Source organism: Arachis ipaensis, chromosome B8 (assembly GCF_059453495.1).
Source record: "Arachis ipaensis isolate K30076 ecotype BB chromosome B8, ASM5945349v1, whole genome shotgun sequence".
In the NCBI taxonomy this organism is placed as follows: Eukaryota; Viridiplantae; Streptophyta; class Magnoliopsida; order Fabales; family Fabaceae; genus Arachis; species Arachis ipaensis.
The window spans coordinates 16,138,923-16,160,548 of NC_142443.1; the positions used below are offsets into that span (position 1 = coordinate 16,138,923).

General features: G+C 31.1%; 2 protein-coding genes across 4 annotated transcripts; both read right to left on the reverse strand.

Moving 5' to 3' along the window:
* Window positions 1–513: 513 nt before the first annotated feature.
* Window positions 514–3,609, reverse strand: LOC107610572 (COBRA-like protein 10). The gene is made up of 2 exons (XM_016312609.3): window positions 2,475–3,609; window positions 514–2,345 (listed from the first exon to the last, which is right to left on the reverse strand). The coding sequence occupies exons 1-2, from the start codon at window positions 3,484–3,486 to the stop codon at window positions 922–924; spliced, it is 2,436 nt and encodes an 811-aa protein (XP_016168095.2). The 5' UTR covers window positions 3,487–3,609; the 3' UTR covers window positions 514–921.
* A 1,179-nt stretch (window positions 3,610–4,788) lies between these two features.
* Window positions 4,789–15,048, reverse strand: LOC107613929 (DDRGK domain protein). Of its 3 annotated transcripts, XM_088496365.1 has the most exons (14): window positions 14,694–15,048; window positions 14,460–14,567; window positions 11,869–11,911; window positions 11,635–11,742; window positions 9,043–9,085; window positions 8,857–8,916; window positions 7,870–7,908; window positions 7,635–7,743; window positions 7,253–7,359; window positions 6,830–6,931; window positions 6,577–6,735; window positions 6,365–6,421; window positions 5,685–5,721; window positions 4,789–5,208 (listed from the first exon to the last, which is right to left on the reverse strand). In XM_088496365.1, the coding sequence occupies exons 6-14, from the start codon at window positions 8,869–8,871 to the stop codon at window positions 5,003–5,005; spliced, it is 831 nt and encodes a 276-aa protein (XP_088352491.1). In that variant the 5' UTR covers window positions 8,872–8,916; window positions 9,043–9,085; window positions 11,635–11,742; window positions 11,869–11,911; window positions 14,460–14,567; window positions 14,694–15,048; the 3' UTR covers window positions 4,789–5,002. The 3 variants fall into 3 exon arrangements, with proteins under 3 accessions (XP_088352491.1, XP_088352492.1, XP_088352490.1); XM_088496366.1 differs by lacking the exons at window positions 14,460–14,567; window positions 14,694–15,048 and having other exon boundaries at window positions 11,869–12,223; XM_088496364.1 differs by lacking the exons at window positions 11,635–11,742; window positions 11,869–11,911; window positions 14,460–14,567; window positions 14,694–15,048 and having other exon boundaries at window positions 9,043–9,373.
* Between the last annotated feature and the right edge of the window lie 6,578 nt (window positions 15,049–21,626).

Below are 21,626 nucleotides of genomic sequence, written 5' to 3' on the forward strand. Positions count from 1 at the left end.
CCGAAGGTAGTAGCAGCACAGGCAAAGACAATTGGAAGAAGGAATAAAAACGAAAAATAATGAAATTACTTCATTTTAATTCTATTATTTTAACAACTGTTCCAATTCTCCAGATACTATTTTATTTAAATCCAATTCAAGTCAATTACATTCAGGTTAATTCAAATCATTTCCAACCATAATCATGCGATCAAATCTATAATGAGACTAAGATATAATAGGGTGATATATATTACTTTTATGTATATTATTTTTGTATAATCGGTGTTTTTAGTATTAAAAATGATTCAAAAAAATAAAATTATCTTTTATACTAGAAAAAAATAATTTAATTTTGATACGCACGTTGTTAATGTAAAGTTGTTTTAATTTATATTTGCATCTAATTCATCTAATTATGATGTAAGCAAAAGTAATAATTATTTTTTATATTAATAGCATGAATGGTTATTTAGAAAAATAGATCTGATTGGATGATTGCAAAAAACATTTTACATTATTAGTGAATCAAAATTAAACTCTAAAAATAATATGAAAAAGTTATTTGAATCTCATTTTGATAATCTGATCCACTATATAACTAAAAAGTAATAAAAAAAACAAAAAGTAACATACACTAAACATATCGTCACACAACAAAAGGTCCATCTAATTGTGTAATAATATATGTATGTACTAGTCATAAGTCAAGCACTGAACGTCAAAGTTCACATTTCGTTTTCTTAACACAAACACACTGAATTACTTCGTCATCATCCTCACATTGTTAGCTATCTTCCCCGTTCGGTTTGTTTGTATGGTTCTTTAATGAGACCAATACAACCCCTGAAGAAGCATAAAAAAATAAAGCATATTGAAGTGTTCCAATGAGACAAAAAAGGTGCATGTTAGTGCGTCGTGTATGCATGCATATTAATAAGGTCAGAATAAACGTTCGGTCATGGCGAAGAACGACAAGAATGCGATGATGGTGACAGCAAGGAAACTGATCGGAGAAGACTTGATGCGTGAGGAACCATTAGAAGGAGTAGTTGGAGGGAGTGCACACTCTTCACCATTGAAGTAAACCTTCGTTGGGAATGCATCTCTTCTGATGTTGAATTTCTTGGCATGCTTCTTCTTGAAGGACAGCACGGATTGCTGCTTCCCCGGCACGTGTGGGTCACCGATGCGGCTTCCGTTGGTGAGTCCCACCAAATAGTTCAAACCCTTAAATCCTTGAAGGAAGACGGTTCTAAGGCCTGGGATTCTGGTTCCGTTGAAGGAGTAAACTTCATCGAAATCTCTGAAAGAATTGTTGTGGAACTGAAGAGCAGTGAACCAATCATCGAAGGCGTAGCGCTCCCAGTTGAAAAGCGTGATCCTTGCTGTCCATCCAGTTTTGTAGTCGGAGTTGACGTGCCAGTTGATGCTAACGGGACAGTTATCGCCGCAAGGCATCCGTTTGGGAATCTTGAAATGCTTCATCTTGGCCCACGCTTTCATCTTGGCGGTTCTGTTAACAAACGGAACGAGAAGCGCGTCGGGTGGAATAAGCATGGGTGGTGCCTTTGCGTTGCATTGCTGGTAACCGTCACAACCGCCACAAGCGCAAGTGTTGCAGGGGATGGCGGATTCGTTGTAGAATGCAGAGAATGAGACGCAGCACCTTGTTTTCTGAGGCTGTGGCTTTGTCATGTTGCAAACGATGTGCCAACTTGCGACGGCGGTGTGAATAGCCTGGAGACCTGATGGGTCAGGGTACTCTGCGGGGTCCACTCTGACCGGTGGGCCGCACTTGTAGTGGGGGTTGATGACGCCGTCGATCTTCCATTTCATGGGTGGTGTGAGTGCTGTTCTGTTGTTATCTGGTGGAATCTTGAAAACTTGGAGCTGGAACATTGACCTGGCTTGGTTCCTATCCATCACAGGTGATAGCACTGTGCCATTCCTGCAGCACCATGGTAGCTTCCCCACCTTTTCATCGTCTTTTCTCTCAGAAGGAAGATCAGAGATAATGGGCCTCTTCTCGCAATTGGCGACTTGGGTGAAATCAAAGTCCCTGTAGTACTGGCCTGCAGGGCCATACAAGCATTCCGAAGGGTCCTTGACGCGCGCGAAGGCACCTTTCATGCTGTAGATGAACTCGCCCCTCTGCCATTCCCACGTGAGGTTCCAGTGGTCCAGCCGCCCCAACGGGTGGTTGTTTTGGATGGTCACCTCAGCATAGTAGCTCGTCTGGTAAGCTTGTAGAACGTCGTATGAAATGGTTAAATCCCCTTTGCCACGTGATGGGTACTTTGTCTTCTTAAGTGCCAATGCCTTCGCTTTAGGGTCTTTTCTACAACACACTATCATTGTTGACCCTGCATCATGCATCCACAAACATACACAATCATTTCAAATCTTGTTTCATCATAATAAGCCAAATTTTGCTAGTTTACAGAAAATTAAATTAATAAACAATTTAATGGTCTTAGGCATGGGGGACATACCTCTGCGAGAAGAGGCGGGACACTTGAAGCCACTATTGATAAGCTTAATGGTCTTAGGCATAGGGGTGGCGCCATCACCAAGACCGAACTGTGATCCTTTCATTCCAACTCTCACCGACATTTGAGTAAAATCATTAGCCGTCAAGATCGCAGTCTTTAGATCCACCATTGGGTTTCCGGCGATCGTGGTGCCGTTCCCTACGGCAGCCGGGAAGTCCTCGGCGTCGATGGGGACGGCGCCGTCCATGGAAACCAATATTTCTCGGTGTTGGAACCCAATGTACATCCTCCAGCCCTTCACCTCCTCGTCACCGACGTTTGTAATCGTGGCTTGGGACGTGAAGGCATATGCTTGATTTGACTTGTTCTTCACGAATGGGTATTCCTTCTCGCGTGATATCAGCGTGTATGTTAGGAACACGCCATTGCAGACCTGCAGTTCTGCTGGTGGAGGCGGAGGAGCTGGAATTACCTCAACGTCGGTCGCTGGTGCAGCTGTGGTCACGACGGCCCCCTTGACAGGCTTGGCCTTTTTGACGGCGACCCCGTCTGCATCATCTGTAGCCGCAGCTGCTGCTTTTCCAGCCGCGGCGCCGTCTGCATCATCTGCAGCCTCAGCTGCTGCTTTTCCAGCCGCGGCTCCTGCTTTTCCAGCTGCGGCTGGCTTGTCATCCTCAACCGCGACTAAAGCCGTGGTGGGATTATTGTTTGCCTTGGCTGCCGCGATGTCAGCCGCGGCTTTATCGTCGATATCGGCCTCCCCGTCTTCAGTCGCGGCGGGCTTGTCAGCCGCCCCCACAACTGCAGCCTTGGCTGGTTTGCCAATCTTGGCTTCCGCGGCTGTATTATCTAAATTGGTCTCCTCGTCTGCCAATGCGGCCGGCTTGGTTTTGCCGGCGTTAGCACCGGCTGCATTTTGTCCTTGAGAAGGACCAAAGCTCAAAAAGAGAAACAGGAATATCAAGAGTAGGGTTGTGTACGTGGAAGCTGCTTTCCTTTTAGCAACTTCCATCGTTCTCCTTAAAATATCTGATCAATGTTTTTTTTTTATTTTATTGTGGGCTAGGATGAAGAGAGGTGGTGATAATAGCGGCAATGATGGTTATAGGAAAATATCGCCGCCGGAGACGGCGAAGCCGAGTGGGAAAGGTTAGGAAGTGAATAAGGAAAACGGTTAATATATGAATTTAGGAGAACCTTGTGATGGTGGAGCTTTGTGCCGCTGGTTTTTGCGGTTGTTTCGGAGAACAGGCCGGTATTGTGAATGTGATATTTTTGGTAAAAAAAATAAAGATTGCACGCTATGCATGCATGGTATTAGTGGGTGAGAAAATCTAGCGTATAATATATATGTGGATTATTAACAGGTTGATAAGGAACAGGGTCCTATTAAATGAGGTGAACATATAAATGTGTATCTTTAAAACGACATGAGTAAAGCCTAAATATGGAAGTTTATGTTTTTTTCGTCTATCTATATATGTAAAATGGTGTAGAAAACGTTAATTCGGGTGAAGCGGAAATTTGTGTGCAATGTAACTAATAGGTTGTAAATAATTTAATTTCAAACCATCAACTTTGGTGTTCTTTTCTTTTCGTTTTTTTTTTTAATCAACGGCTGTCAAATTTGGCAGTTTGTTATAATACTTTGTCTTTTGGTTTTATTGTCTATTTTTGGGTAGGCAGCTCCTATTCTTATTACAGACTCGGTGGGTACAAATGTTCAATTGGTTAAAACGGTTTACCACTCTCCTTGAGCGAATGGAGTATAGTATTATTAAAAACTAATTAAACTAATTTTCCAAGCTAAAGTATTTGTTACATGATAAGGTGACAGTTTTGTCGGTTAGTTAGTTAGGTGTTCACTTGGTCGTAAAGAAAACTAATTCAAGTAGAAGTTTTATGTTATTGAGTTTTATATTTTCCTGCTACCCAAAATATAATTACTTTCAAAAAGCATTTGTTTTCAAATTTTATAAAATTTATTCTCAATATCGATTATTTAAGAATAATATTATTTACATATATTTGTTAAACTTTGGTCAAAACATTTTCGAATATCAACCATTCCCGAAAGAGTTGAAATTTCAAGAGTTGTGCTGTAAAAAATTCAAGATAATTTTGTTTTGTAACGGGTTAAGAATGGAAGATTGAAAATTCCTCAGATAAAACAATACTAAAATATTTCTTTATAATTAGTGCTATATATTATTTGCATTATTACGCACATAAGGATATATTTTATTTTTAATTTAATAAATACTATGCGAGAATCACATGTTACGGAACAAAGAAGGAAATTTCTGAAAAATACTTTCTGAAAACGAAACGTGGAAACTTCCCATCTATGTATTTCCTTTCTTTCCATACAAATTTTGGCAGAAAAGAACATTCAAATTTTCAGTTATATACTAAAGCTGATCAAAGTCATGTACTAACTCCTATTCAGTATAACATGAATGCAACTTTTCTTTTCTGATGTACATCACATGATTTCCTTCACCAAGTAGTCAAAAACTATGTCAGATTCAGTTGACAGTTATCTCGTCCAAATTACTAATGTCCTCTGTGAATTGAGTTTTTGGCTCTAAATCAATGAACTGGTTCGATTTACTAGCTAGGTGTGAAATGCTAACTCTTCCCTGCCGCTTAACATAATCAGCAACAGCTTTCATTTCTTCCTGCGAGATGTATATGTATTTCCCTCTATCATCCATCACACCCGAAAGCCGGCCTGGTGCTCAAAAATAAATTAATTAGGCTTTTGCAGGAATCCACAATATCTAAGACAATAGATGCAAAAAAACCACCATTTCAACAATACATGAATTTTAGTTTTGTGGAACTGAATCTAAGTGACATGATGATCATGGTAATCGTGATTAGAAGAACATTGATCTCCCTAATAGCTGTTATATTTAGCAATAAGCCAAAACACGGAGAGGGGGCCACAGTGCTGTTTTATATAAGCCTAAGCATGTGATGAAAACATATTAACATTTTTGAAATCAGGTACACGATTTAAATTGATTTCCACATATTCAAAAGTTTTCCTTCTCCATAACAAAAATTTGGAGTTACACAGACTTGCAAAAGAAATGCAGTACTTAATTTATTGTAGAAATGCTTACAAATGGAACGATGTCAAGAATGTATAAATTTTAACTTCTTTCAAGATGCATGCAATGAATTTAAGAGCAAGGCTCTTACCCATACTTTCCAGATTGGTGATGCGGTTGATACATTCCTGCATTAGTTGAGCATGTTGTCAAGAAGGAAGTCCATGGAAAAATATATAAATGAAGGCAAAACTATAACAATTTGATTCATCTACTGATATGTTGCGTTAATGTTGAGTCAAACAAGGTATACATATTGCTTTATTACCTAGAGAGCTTAAAAAGGGATCCAAAACCCATGAAATGTTATGGTGAACAGGATTTTTGTTTCTGGTTTCTTTTTGTGAAAGGAGGGAAGGGAGTAGAGGAAGCCTGACTTTCTAATATATCCTTTCACTTTTCTGTCTTTTGCCTCGCATTAAATTATACTGAGTGGAAATTAGATAGTGGGAATTTAATGGTCAGTAAAGTTGGTGGCTTATGATGTATATGGGTCACCATACACTCTAGTGGCATGCATCACTACAAATAGAAGTATAGGATCAGCTTATGTATAACCTAATATTAATAATTTGTGAATTGGCATGTGTTCTCAGTCAGATATCCTTTTGTAACACTCCAAATCAATAAACTTATCAGCACAGCATAATTATTATGTTATAATGCTTTCTCCCAGTAACACTTATATTACATTTAGTGTAGGAAAAACTAAAGGGGCAACTGATGGAATATAAAGGCTAATTCAGATAAAGATTAGGAAATAAGGAATACCTGCGTTCGCAACTTAAATTCTGCAGCAAGATCTTCTAAGGGAACACATTTCTGCTTCTGAATAATTGAAAAAACAAAAAAGAATTAGAATAGCTACAAAACCTATATTCAAAGGTGATGCGAATCCTAGTTAATGCTGAATATATAAATTTTGACAAATTTAGTAAGGGGGAAAAAGTAAGTGTAGAAAACACAACAGATCAGAGAATAACCTGTATATATTCAACAAAATTGGATAGCAAGTCTTCAGTACCATCCTGTTCTTCTTCAAGGGTACCTTCATCATCAACTGAAAATTCACCTTTCCACTTCTCAAACTCTATTGCCGCAGCCTCCTCCTCCTTAGCCTTCTGAGCTTTGGCTTCCTCTTCCTGTATGAAAGTGAAACACGATAAAGCATATGCATTTTTTCAATTAAACTGTAAGAAAGTTAACATCAAATCAGCAACAAGGCTATTAACTCACCAACTGACGCTCCTTTGCCTCACGTTCTTCATCCTTCAACCTCCGCATCTCTGAGTAACGATCTTGTTTGGCCTGCTTCGACTCTCGTGCAGCATCTTCAGCCTTCCAAAAAGATGTAACACAATGCAAATACTACTCAAACTTCAAAGGAAATGGAAAAACAAGAATTTCAGTCTAATATTCTTCAAAGTCCTTGTATCCAACTCTCGATGATTTACGCATTTGCTTGGAAATTGAAGTACAGATTACATATTCTCAATGCATCTTAAATGCACACAGCACATTTGCTATACAAGGTGGTAACAAGCCACATCAGAAATAACAATCAAGAGAAAAACTAATTCAGTAATTCCTATTGTTTTTAAGTATCAAGATAACTATAGCCGTCTTTTTTGGTCAATATACATGATAAGAAATGGATACCTGTCGGCGAGCTTCCCTCTCTTGCCTTTTAATCTCCTTTTTCTTTGCTGCTCTAGCCTCGTAATTCTCGCCACCAGCAGCTTCATTCTCACTTTCATCGCCAGACTCTGTTTGCATGCCATGTATACAATTGATCATTTGATTTCACAAATGTGTCAAAGTTTCAAGATGCAACATGGATATATGCTTCCAAAATATCGGTGTACACATCAAGTCTTCACATCACATACTAACAGCCTAATGACAAACACCCTAATTCTCCATTCTAATTCGAATTACATCTCCTAGAATTTTAATTTACAAAATAATTGCATTCAAATGCAAAGAAATACGCCCAAACGCAAGTAAAAATGAATCAGCTCGATCCAAATGTACAACAAACCTTCGGCAGTTGCAGGCGGAGCTGTCGAACTGCTAGCTCCAGATGCAGCAGGTCTCCGACGCATTCGGCGGTTTCCGGCTGGGCGCACCACCGCTTCTCTCCGGGGAGCCTGAGGATTTCGTTATTACAGTTAATCTAAGCAATCCACTTCTATTTTCAAAAGCTAAATTTTATCGATTCTAGGGTTTTGGATTGTAGAGGAAAAAATGAAAAGAGAATAGAAAAAGTGGAGCACCTGGACCGGTTCATCGGCGTGAGGATGTGGTTGAGAATCCTGGCGGCGTTTCCATAAGTACAGTGGAATCAGTGCTACAACCAGAAGCATCGAAAGTATAGCTACGAAGAGTTCCTCCATTGCTGCTGCAGAATCAGCGCAACGTTTTGGGATTTTTTTTTCCTTTCCTGTTTTGTTATTTATTTGTTTGGTGTTGGGAAAATTGATTTTCTGACGTTTCGGGAAATTTTATGCGTTATGAAACATATACTTCAAATATTGGATGTAACTTTTTTTTTGTCAATACAACACAGTGACACACCCTAGTCAGACACATTACATAGGACTTGTTTGGGTGAGCTTTTAAAAAAAGATTTTTTTTTGAATTATCTTTTTTTAAAAGATTTTATAAAGAAATAAAAGTAATTTTATGTTTGGATATCTCATGTAAAAAGATCTTTTTATCTATCAATTATGTTTGGGTATAACAGTATAAAAGTACTTTTTTGTTTATTTATTACATGAAAAACATCTTTTTTTTAAGGAAAAAAAAATCTTTTAAAAAAAGATGTAAATTACAGCTTCTCAAAAAAGATCTTTTTTTAATTTTACTAGTGCTTTTACTTTTACTATTAGAAATTTGCCAAACACGTTAAAAAATAAAAAAAGATCTTTTTTCATTAAAAAAAGATATTTTTTTAACAAAATAATGTCGCCCAAACATGCACATACTCTGTTTCACCGAGATTCAAATCCATGTGGCAGTTTTAGGAGGCAATTATATTTGCCATTAGCACAAGCCTCAGCCACAAATATTGGATGTATTTAGTTGTTGTAACTTAGTTCAGTCATAAATTAGTATTTACTAGTCACTATAATCAATTTTTATTTTTTAATGTGTATAAAAATTATTTTGGATCACTTGAGAGGTTTATGTACTCGTCCACCTAAATAAATATCAAAAATTCAAATATCATTTTAAATTATTAGCTGATAACAAATTCTTACAGTTCTCCGACGCATTCGGCGGTTTCCGGCTGGGCGCACCACCGCTTCTCTCCGGGGAGCCTGAGGATTTCGTTATTACAGTTAATCTAAGCAATCCACTTCTATTTTCAAAAGCTAAATTTTATCGATTCTAGGGTTTTGGATTGTAGAGGAAAAAATGAAAAGAGAATAGAAAGAGTGGAGCACCTGGACCGGTTCATCGGCGTGAGGATGTGGTTGAGAATCCTGGCTGCGTTTCCATAAGTACAGTGGAATCAGTGCTACAACCAGAAGCATCGAAAGTATAGCTACGAAGAGTTCCTCTATTGCTGCTGCAGAATCAGCGCAACGTTTTGGGATTTTTTTTTCCTTTCCTGTTTTGTTATTTATTTGTTTGGTGTTGGGAAAATTGATTTTCTGACGTTTCGGGAAATTTTATGCGTTATGAAACATATACTTCAAATATTGGATGTAACTTTTTTTTTGTCAATACAACACAGTGACACACCCTAGTCAGACACATTACATACTCTGTTTCACCGAGATTCAAATCCATGTGGCAGTTTTAGGAGGCAATTATATTTGCCATTAGCACAAGCCTCAGCCACAAATATTGGATGTATTTAGTTGTTGTAACTTAGTTCAGTCATAAATTAGTATTTACAAGTCACTATAATCAATTTTTATTTTTTAATGTGCATAAAAATTATTTTGGATCACTTGAGAGGTTTATGTACTCGTCCACCTAAATAAATATCAAAAATTCAAATATCATTTTAAATTATTAGCTGATAACAAATTCTTAAACAAATTTTAAATTTATAACAAATAAATTCTTGATATATATTTAAAAAAAGCTTTTAAGTATATTAATACAATAATATTTTTAATAAATTTTAATTATTGATTTTAATTATACATTATATATATCTTAATTATACATTATATATATTTTTTTATAATTAAAATCAATAGTTATACCAATATATTGATATACTTTAATTCTTCTATATCTCTAAACACTTTCATTAAGACTCTCCAGAAAGAAGGTTGAAATACCAATATATCGATATATTTTAAATTTTTTCTATAGTTAATTCTTGTATATCTCTAAACACATTCATTAGGACTCTCCTATCTACAAAAAAGGAAGAGACCTAGGGTGTGTTTGGGGATCACGTTGAGGAATAGAAAAGTACGTTTGAGCGTCTTGAACGTTCCAATATTATGTTTGACAATTTTTTGGAACCCTTAACCCAGAAGTGCTTTCACCTCTGAACGTACGTTCATGTGAAGCTACAAATTCAAGCTTCTGCGTTCACGTTAAGAAAATTAATTACCGTTGGAGGAATTAGGTAAGGAATTTATTCCATATCTACCAACTGTACCCTTCATTTCATCTATAAAAAGGATACACATAACCACATCATTTCACCATTAGTTCTCTGTGTGTTCTTCCTCATTTCACCATTACTTCTCTGTATGTTCTTCCTTATAGTTTTTTTTTAGATTTATTTTCATCGCTGCTAAGATAAAGATTTTAATTTTTTTTTATTATTTTTAATTCTTTCTTTCATATTTTGATTTTATATTTTTATTATATTTTTTATTTATATGATAAATATTTTTCATATTATTTTTTAGTATTCTGATGTTATTTTTTTAATTTTTTATTGTTATATTTTTATTGTTTTTTTTTATTTATATGACAACTATTGTTGATATAAATTTTTATTTTTATTAATTTTTATGATACTTTTATTATTTTTTATTTATATAAATGATACTAAATTAAAGAGTACTAATGACACTAAAATAAATTATAAAATATTTTTTTGTTTAATATTATAAAATGTATAGTACTCCCTTTTATATTTTTATTTCTTATTATTTTTTAGTTCATATGAATTTTTTTTATTATTTACTGTTCTTTATGTTTAATATGTAAAGTGTCTTTTTATTTTTATTTGACTTTGTTCTTTTTTATTTTTTACTTATTTTTTATCATTGACTTTTTTTTTATATTTTTTTTCAGTGTTCTAATCCCTCAGTCCTCAGGTATGTTATTACTTTTTTTTATGGTATTCTTATTATTTCTTATTTATATGAATTCTTTTTTTTCTCTCTTTTATGCACTGTGTTTATATCTTATGCGAAGTTTATTTTATTTTTTATTTGATATAGTTCATATAAATTTTTTTTATCTTTTATTATATTTTTTTATTCATATGATATATATTGTTGGTGTTATAAAATTTTTATTATTTTTTATTTACGTGGGTTCTCATTTTATATTTTATTATACTTTATTTTTGTTTCGGTTGAAATTTTTTATTTTTTTTCGACTATGTAAAATTTATAATTATAATTCTCATATATTATATTTTATTGTAACTTTTTTTATAATATAGATTAATTGATCTCATTAAAAAAGATAAATTAAAAAAAATTATTCATAAGTATTAATAAAATTATGAATGTTGGATGCCCAAAAAAGTCTTATAAAAATAAAATTATTGAGAGTACGGTATAAAAATAATATTAAATTAACATTCTCACGTTATTACCTGAAATTTAAAAAATAAGTTAACATATTTGACTAAATATTCTTATATCGGTGTACACATCAAGTCTTCACATCACATACTAACAGCCTAATGACAAACACCCTAATTCTCCATTCTAATTCGAATTACATCTCCTAGAATTTTAATTTACAAAATAATTGCATTCAAATGCAAAGAAATACGCCCAAACGCAAGTAAAAATGAATCAGCTCGATCCAAATGTACAACAAACCTTCGGCAGTTGCAGGCGTAGCTGTCGAGTGCTAGCTCCAGATGCAGCAGGTCTCCGACGCATTCGGCGGTTTCCGGCTGGGCGCACTACCGCTTCTCTCCGGGGAGCCTGAGGATTTCGTTATTACAGTTAATCTAAGCAATCCACTTCTATTTTCAAAAGCTAAATTTTATCGATTCTAGGGTTTTGGATTGTAGAGGAAAAAATGAAAAGAGAATAGAAAGAGTGGAGCACCTGGACCGGTTCATCGGCGTGAGGATGTGGTTGAGAATCCTGGCTGCGTTTCCATAAGTACAGTGGAATCAGTGCTACAACCAGAAGCATCGAAAGTATAGCTACGAAGAGTTCCTCTATTGCTGCTGCAGAATCAGCGCAACGTTTTGGGATTTTTTTTTCCTTTCCTGTTTTGTTATTTATTTGTTTGGTGTTGGGAAAATTGATTTTCTGACGTTTCGGGAAATTTTATGCGTTATGAAACATATACTTCAAATATTGGATGTAACTTTTTTTTTGTCAATACAACACAGTGACACACCCTAGTCAGACACATTACATACTCTGTTTCACCGAGATTCAAATCCATGTGGCAGTTTTAGGAGGCAATTATATTTGCCATTAGCACAAGCCTCAGCCACAAATATTGGATGTATTTAGTTGTTGTAACTTAGTTCAGTCATAAATTAGTATTTACAAGTCACTATAATCAATTTTTATTTTTTAATGTGTATAAAAATTATTTTGGATCACTTGAGAGGTTTATGTACTCGTCCACCTAAATAAATATCAAAAATTCAAATATCATTTTAAATTATTAGCTGATAACAAATTCTTAAACAAATTTTAAATTTATAACAAATAAATTCTTGATATATATTTAAAAAAAGCTTTTAAGTATATTAATACAATAATATTTTTAATAAATTTTAATTATTGATTTTAATTATACATTATATATATCTTAATTATACATTATATATATTTTTTTATAATTAAAATCAATAGTTATACCAATATATTGATATACTTTAATTCTTCTATATCTCTAAACACTTTCATTAAGACTCTCCAGAAAGAAGGTTGAAATACCAATATATCGATATATTTTAAATTTTTTCTATAGTTAATTCTTGTATATCTCTAAACACATTCATTAGGACTCTCCTATCTACAAAAAAGGAAGAGACCTAGGGTGTGTTTGGGGATCACGTTGAGGAATAGAAAAGTACGTTTGAGCGTCTTGAACGTTCCAATATTATGTTTGACAATTTTTTGGAACCCTTAACCCAGAAGTGCTTTCACCTCTGAACGTACGTTCATGTGAAGCTACAAATTCAAGCTTCTGCGTTCACGTTAAGAAAATTAATTACCGTTGGAGGAATTAGGTAAGGAATTTATTCCATATCTACCAACTGTACCCTTCATTTCATCTATAAAAAGGATACACATAACCACATCATTTCACCATTAGTTCTCTGTGTGTTCTTCCTCATTTCACCATTACTTCTCTGTATGTTCTTCCTTATAGTTTTTTTTAGATTTATTTTCATCGCTGCTAAGATAAAGATTTTAATTTTTTTTTATTATTTTTAATTCTTTCTTTCATATTTTGATTTTATATTTTTATTATATTTTTTATTTATATGATAAATATTTTTCATATTATTTTTTAGTATTCTGATGTTATTTTTTTAATTTTTTATTGTTATATTTTTATTGTTTTTTTTTATTTATATGACAACTATTGTTGATATAAATTTTTATTTTTATTAATTTTTATGATACTTTTATTATTTTTTATTTATATAAATGATACTAAATTAAAGAGTACTAATGACACTAAAATAAATTATAAAATATTTTTTTGTTTAATATTATAAAATGTATAGTACTCCCTTTTATATTTTTATTTCTTATTATTTTTTAGTTCATATGAATTTTTTTTATTATTTACTGTTCTTTATGTTTAATATGTAAAGTGTCTTTTTATTTTTATTTGACTTTGTTCTTTTTTATTTTTTACTTATTTTTTATCATTGACTTTTTTTTTATATTTTTTTTCAGTGTTCTAATCCCTCAGTCCTCAGGTATGTTATTACTTTTTTTTATGGTATTCTTATTATTTCTTATTTATATGAATTCTTTTTTTTCTCTCTTTTATGCACTGTGTTTATATCTTATGCGAAGTTTATTTTATTTTTTATTTGATATAGTTCATATAAATTTTTTTTATCTTTTATTATATTTTTTTATTCATATGATATATATTGTTGGTGTTATAAAATTTTTATTATTTTTTATTTACGTGGGTTCTCATTTTATATTTTATTATACTTTATTTTTGTTTCGGTTGAAATTTTTTATTTTTTTTCGACTATGTAAAATTTATAATTATAATTCTCATATATTATATTTTATTGTAACTTTTTTTATAATATAGATTAATTGATCTCATTAAAAAAGATAAATTAAAAAAAATTATTCATAAGTATTAATAAAATTATGAATGTTGGATGCCCAAAAAAGTCTTATAAAAATAAAATTATTGAGAGTACGGTATAAAAATAATATTAAATTAACATTCTCACGTTATTACCTGAAATTTAAAAAATAAGTTAACATATTTGACTAAATATTCTTATATCGGTGTACACATCAAGTCTTCACATCACATACTAACAGCCTAATGACAAACACCCTAATTCTCCATTCTAATTCGAATTACATCTCCTAGAATTTTAATTTACAAAATAATTGCATTCAAATGCAAAGAAATACGCCCAAACGCAAGTAAAAATGAATCAGCTCGATCCAAATGTACAACAAACCTTCGGCAGTTGCAGGCGTAGCTGTCGAGTGCTAGCTCCAGATGCAGCAGGTCTCCGACGCATTCGGCGGTTTCCGGCTGGGCGCACCACCGCTTCTCTCCGGGGAGCCTGAGGATTTCGTTATTACAGTTAATCTAAGCAATCCACTTCTATTTTCAAAAGCTAAATTTTATCGATTCTAGGGTTTTGGATTGTAGAGGAAAAAATGAAAAGAGAATAGAAAGAGTGGAGCACCTGGACCGGTTCATCGGCGTGAGGATGTGGTTGAGAATCCTGGCTGCGTTTCCATAAGTACAGTGGAATCAGTGCTACAACCAGAAGCATCGAAAGTATAGCTACGAAGAGTTCCTCTATTGCTGCTGCAGAATCAGCGCAACGTTTTGGGATTTTTTTTTCCTTTCCTGTTTTGTTATTTATTTGTTTGGTGTTGGGAAAATTGATTTTCTGACGTTTCGGGAAATTTTATGCGTTATGAAACATATACTTCAAATATTGGATGTAACTTTTTTTTTGTCAATACAACACAGTGACACACCCTAGTCAGACACATTACATACTCTGTTTCACCGAGATTCAAATCCATGTGGCAGTTTTAGGAGGCAATTATATTTGCCATTAGCACAAGCCTCAGCCACAAATATTGGATGTATTTAGTTGTTGTAACTTAGTTCAGTCATAAATTAGTATTTACAAGTCACTATAATCAATTTTTATTTTTTAATGTGTATAAAAATTATTTTGGATCACTTGAGAGGTTTATGTACTCGTCCACCTAAATAAATATCAAAAATTCAAATATCATTTTAAATTATTAGCTGATAACAAATTCTTAAACAAATTTTAAATTTATAACAAATAAATTCTTGATATATATTTAAAAAAAGCTTTTAAGTATATTAATACAATAATATTTTTAATAAATTTTAATTATTGATTTTAATTATACATTATATATATCTTAATTATACATTATATATATTTTTTTATAATTAAAATCAATAGTTATACCAATATATTGATATACTTTAATTCTTCTATATCTCTAAACACTTTCATTAAGACTCTCCAGAAAGAAGGTTGAAATACCAATATATCGATATATTTTAAATTTTTTCTATAGTTAATTCTTGTATATCTCTAAACACATTCATTAGGACTCTCCTATCTACAAAAAAGGAAGAGACCTAGGGTGTGTTTGGGGATCACGTTGAGGAATAGAAAAGTACGTTTGAGCGTCTTGAACGTTCCAATATTATGTTTGACAATTTTTTGGAACCCTTAACCCAGAAGTGCTTTCACCTCTGAACGTACGTTCATGTGAAGCTACAAATTCAAGCTTCTGCGTTCACGTTAAGAAAATTAATTACCGTTGGAGGAATTAGGTAAGGAATTTATTCCATATCTACCAACTGTACCCTTCATTTCATCTATAAAAAGGATACACATAACCACATCATTTCACCATTAGTTCTCTGTGTGTTCTTCCTCATTTCACCATTACTTCTCTGTATGTTCTTCCTTATAGTTTTTTTTTAGATTTATTTTCATCGCTGCTAAGATAAAGATTTTAATTTTTTTTTATTATTTTTAATTCTTTCTTTCATATTTTGATTTTATATTTTTATTATATTTTTTATTTATATGATAAATATTTTTCATATTATTTTTTAGTATTCTGATGTTATTTTTTTAATTTTTTATTGTTATATTTTTATTGTTTTTTTTTATTTATATGACAACTATTGTTGATATAAATTTTTATTTTTATTAATTTTTATGATACTTTTATTATTTTTTATTTATATAAATGATACTAAATTAAAGAGTACTAATGACACTAAAATAAATTATAAAATATTTTTTTGTTTAATATTATAAAATGTATAGTACTCCCTTTTATATTTTTATTTCTTATTATTTTTTAGTTCATATGAATTTTTTTTATTATTTACTGTTCTTTATGTTTAATATGTAAAGTGTCTTTTTATTTTTATTTGACTTTGTTCTTTTTTATTTTTTACTTATTTTTTATCATTGACTTTTTTTTTATATTTTTTTTCAGTGTTCTAATCCCTCAGTCCTCAGGTATGTTATTACTTTTTTTTATGGTATTCTTATTATTTCTTATTTATATGAATTCTTTTTTTTCTCTCTTTTATGCACTGTGTTTATATCTTATGCGAAGTTTATTTTATTTTTTATTTGATATAGTTCATATAAATTTTTTTTATCTTTTATTATATTTTTTTATTCATATGATATATATTGTTGGTGTTATAAAATTTTTATTATTTTTTATTTACGTGGGTTCTCATTTTATATTTTATTATACTTTATTTTTGTTTCGGTTGAAATTTTTTATTTTTTTTCGACTATGTAAAATTTATAATTATAATTCTCATATATTATATTTTATTGTAACTTTTTTTATAATATAGATTAATTGATCTCATTAAAAAAGATAAATTAAAAAAAATTATTCATAAGTATTAATAAAATTATGAATGTTGGATGCCCAAAAAAGTCTTATAAAAATAAAATTATTGAGAGTACGGTATAAAAATAATATTAAATTAACATTCTCACGTTATTACCTGAAATTTAAAAAATAAGTTAACATATTTGACTAAATATTCTTATATCGGTGTACACATCAAGTCTTCACATCACATACTAACAGCCTAATGACAAACACCCTAATTCTCCATTCTAATTCGAATTACATCTCCTAGAATTTTAATTTACAAAATAATTGCATTCAAATGCAAAGAAATACGCCCAAACGCAAGTAAAAATGAATCAGCTCGATCCAAATGTACAACAAACCTTCGGCAGTTGCAGGCGTAGCTGTCGAGTGCTAGCTCCAGATGCAGCAGGTCTCCGACGCATTCGGCGGTTTCCGGCTGGGCGCACCACCGCTTCTCTCCGGGGAGCCTGAGGATTTCGTTATTACAGTTAATCTAAGCAATCCACTTCTATTTTCAAAAGCTAAATTTTATCGATTCTAGGGTTTTGGATTGTAGAGGAAAAAATGAAAAGAGAATAGAAAGAGTGGAGCACCTGGACCGGTTCATCGGCGTGAGGATGTGGTTGAGAATCCTGGCTGCGTTTCCATAAGTACAGTGGAATCAGTGCTACAACCAGAAGCATCGAAAGTATAGCTACGAAGAGTTCCTCTATTGCTGCTGCAGAATCAGCGCAACGTTTTGGGATTTTTTTTTCCTTTCCTGTTTTGTTATTTATTTGTTTGGTGTTGGGAAAATTGATTTTCTGACGTTTCGGGAAATTTTATGCGTTATGAAACATATACTTCAAATATTGGATGTAACTTTTTTTTTGTCAATACAACACAGTGACACACCCTAGTCAGACACATTACATACTCTGTTTCACCGAGATTCAAATCCATGTGGCAGTTTTAGGAGGCAATTATATTTGCCATTAGCACAAGCCTCAGCCACAAATATTGGATGTATTTAGTTGTTGTAACTTAGTTCAGTCATAAATTAGTATTTACAAGTCACTATAATCAATTTTTATTTTTTAATGTGTATAAAAATTATTTTGGATCACTTGAGAGGTTTATGTACTCGTCCACCTAAATAAATATCAAAAATTCAAATATCATTTTAAATTATTAGCTGATAACAAATTCTTAAACAAATTTTAAATTTATAACAAATAAATTCTTGATATATATTTAAAAAAAGCTTTTAAGTATATTAATACAATAATATTTTTAATAAATTTTAATTATTGATTTTAATTATACATTATATATATCTTAATTATACATTATATATATTTTTTTATAATTAAAATCAATAGTTATACCAATATATTGATATACTTTAATTCTTCTATATCTCTAAACACTTTCATTAAGACTCTCCAGAAAGGAGGTTGAAATACCAATATATCGATATATTTTAAATTTTTTCTATAGTTAATTCTTGTATATCTCTAAACACATTCATTAGGACTCTCCTATCTACAAAAAAGGAAGAGACCTAGGGTGTGTTTGGGGATCACGTTGAGGAATAGAAAAGTACGTTTGAGCGTCTTGAACGTTCCAATATTATGTTTGACAATTTTTTGGAACCCTTAACCCAGAAGTGCTTTCACCTCTGAACGTACGTTCATGTGAAGCTACAAATTCAAGCTTCTGCGTTCACGTTAAGAAAATTAATTACCGTTGGAGGAATTAGGTAAGGAATTTATTCCATATCTACCAACTGTACCCTTCATTTCATCTATAAAAAGGATACACATAACCACATCATTTCACCATTAGTTCTCTGTGTGTTCTTCCTCATTTCACCATTACTTCTCTGTATGTTCTTCCTTATAGTTTTTTTTTAGATTTATTTTCATCGCTGCTAAGATAAAGATTTTAATTTTTTTTTATTATTTTTAATTCTTTCTTTCATATTTTGATTTTATATTTTTATTATATTTTTTATTTATATGATAAATATTTTTCATATTATTTTTTAGTATTCTGATGTTATTTTTTTAATTTTTTATTGTTATATTTTTATTGTTTTTTTTTATTTATATGACAACTATTGTTGATATAAATTTTTATTTTTATTAATTTTTATGATACTTTTATTATTTTTTATTTATATAAATGATACTAAATTAAAGAGTACTAATGACACTAAAATAAATTATAAAATATTTTTTTGTTTAATATTATAAAATGTATAGTACTCCCTTTTATATTTTTATTTCTTATTATTTTTTAGTTCATATGAATTTTTTTTATTATTTACTGTTCTTTATGTTTAATATGTAAAGTGTCTTTTTATTTTTATTTGACTTTGTTCTTTTTTATTTTTTACTTATTTTTTATCATTGACTTTTTTTTTATATTTTTTTTCAGTGTTCTAATCCCTCAGTCCTCAGGTATGTTATTACTTTTTTTTATGGTATTCTTATTATTTCTTATTTATATGAATTCTTTTTTTTCTCTCTTTTATGCACTGTGTTTATATCTTATGCGAAGTTTATTTTATTTTTTATTTGATATAGTTCATATAAATTTTTTTTATCTTTTATTATATTTTTTTATTCATATGATATATATTGTTGGTGTTATAAAATTTTTATTATTTTTTATTTACGTGGGTTCTCATTTTATATTTTATTATACTTTATTTTTGTTTCGGTTGAAATTTTTTATTTTTTTTCGACTATGTAAAATTTATAATTATAATTCTCATATATTATATTTTATTGTAACTTTTTTTATAATATAGATTAATTGATCTCATTAAAAAAGATAAATTAAAAAAAATTATTCATAAGTATTAATAAAATTATGAATGTTGGATGCCCAAAAAAGTCTTATAAAAATAAAATTATTGAGAGTACGGTATAAAAATAATATTAAATTAACATTCTCACGTTATTACCTGAAATTTAAAAAATAAGTTAACATATTTGACTAAATATTCTTATATATATATATATATCTAAAATTTATATTTTTTCTAATAGAACAATGAGTAACAATGAATCTCTAAAGACAAAAGCAGCATGGGACATAGAGACTACTAAACAATTTATCCAAGCATGTTTAGATCAAGTTGCTAAACAGCAACGTAATGGAACCACTCTTACAAAAAAAAGGTTGGAAGGATGCTTTGTCTCAATTTAATGAAAAAACTGGAAAATAATATGAAGATTCAATTAAAAAATAAGTGGGACAATCTTAAGAAGGAATGGTCAGCATGGTACAAGTTTTTTGGCAAAGAAACGGGTTTAGGATGGGATTATATTAAACATACCGTTGATGCACCAAATGAATGGTGGGAGAGAAAACAATTGGTACGTAGTAACTTATTATTAAAGCAAAAAATTTAACTTTAATTTTGGTAACAAGTCTTGTGTTGATTAGTTGTACACATGCAGGAAAATCTCTTATATGAAAAATTCAGAAATAAAGGACTTCCTTTTAAAGATGAGTTAACTATATTATTTAAAGATGTTATGGTCGATGGCAAATTTGCTTGGGCTCCCTCATCTGGGAATGTTACCTAGTGGCATAGAAGAATATGGTGATTGATATCGACCATACTTTGAGGAAGGTCATGTTGATATAGAAGAAGGTTCCGGAGATAGTGAAGAAGGTATAAGTGCTAGTGTGGGAGTTAATTCTGAATTTCAACACATAAATCTTAGCTCATCTCAAGAAAATAATAGTCAAAAGAGTACGGGAAAAAGAAAGAGAGATGTGGTTTGTGAAACAACAAAACAGAAAAAAAATTTTAAAGTCCCTGCCTCAAAGCAAATTGCGGATGCAATAAGTAGAATTGCCTCTGCATCTGAATCACGCTCAACTATTGTATCCACATTTCTAATACCCGGTGCATCTATTGGGAAAGTAATGGCTGAGATTCAAAAGATGGAAATGATCACTAGTGATCCCGATTTTTATAGTCATTGTTGTCAACTAATGATGTTTAAGCCTGCTAGAGAAATGTTTGTATCCTTAAAAGGATATGAGCCAAGATTGTTGGATTGGCTCAAACATGCAGCATATAATTCACTACCATTCATGGAAAATTAATATTTTTTTTTTGTGATTTTTATGCAAAACTAGTTAAGTTATTATTGTACTCCATTTTAATTTGTCCATGAATTTTTTGTTATGCTAGGATAAGACAATAAAAAAATTTGTGTGTTGCTTATTTAGTTATTTATCATTTTATATAATATTTGTGGTACTTAATTATTGTTCTTATTATATATAATTTATTTCTTAGCTTGGTATTGATAAGAATTTATTTATATTCTTATGTAGGACTTACTTTTTGTTAATTAATTTGGAATGAACATGGAGTATTTATTTGAAGAGTATGAAAAGGAACAACATGAAGAATCAAAATTACTTTCCATTATAGAAGAAGAAATAGATGAAATTGAAAATATTTCTGCATTAATTGGTCAATATGCAGTCAATTATCTGTGCAAAAAACCATGCAGAACTAGTGAACAAACAGGTTATTTATGGGTACAAGAAATTTTATGTGGTCATGGCATTCGTTGTTATGAAATGTTTCGGATGGAAAAACATGTTTTTTTTCAATTTTGTGATGAACTAGTTGAACATGGATTAAAATCTACAAGACAAATGGGAGTTCAAAATCTACAAGACAA

Bases quoted from the DNA above. Each gene is read 5' to 3' on its own strand.
- LOC107610572 (XM_016312609.3), bottom strand. From the start codon at position 3,486: ATGGAAGTTGCTAAAAGGAAAGCAGCTTCCACGTACACAACCCTACTC. The intron at 2,346-2,474 runs GTATGTCCCCCA...TGCATGATGCAG, and splicing joins TCCCGCCTCTTCTCGCAGAG to GGTCAACAATGATAGTGTGT.
- LOC107613929 (XM_088496364.1), bottom strand. From the start codon at position 9,132: ATGCTTCTGGTTGTAGCACTGATTCCACTGTACTTATGGAAACGCAGC. The intron at 6,932-7,252 runs GTATCCATTTCT...TCTTTTTGGAAG, and splicing joins AGAGGGAAGCTCGCCGACAG to GCTGAAGATGCTGCACGAGA. The intron at 5,722-6,364 runs GTATTCCTTATT...CAACTAATGCAG, and splicing joins AATTTAAGTTGCGAACGCAG to GAATGTATCAACCGCATCAC.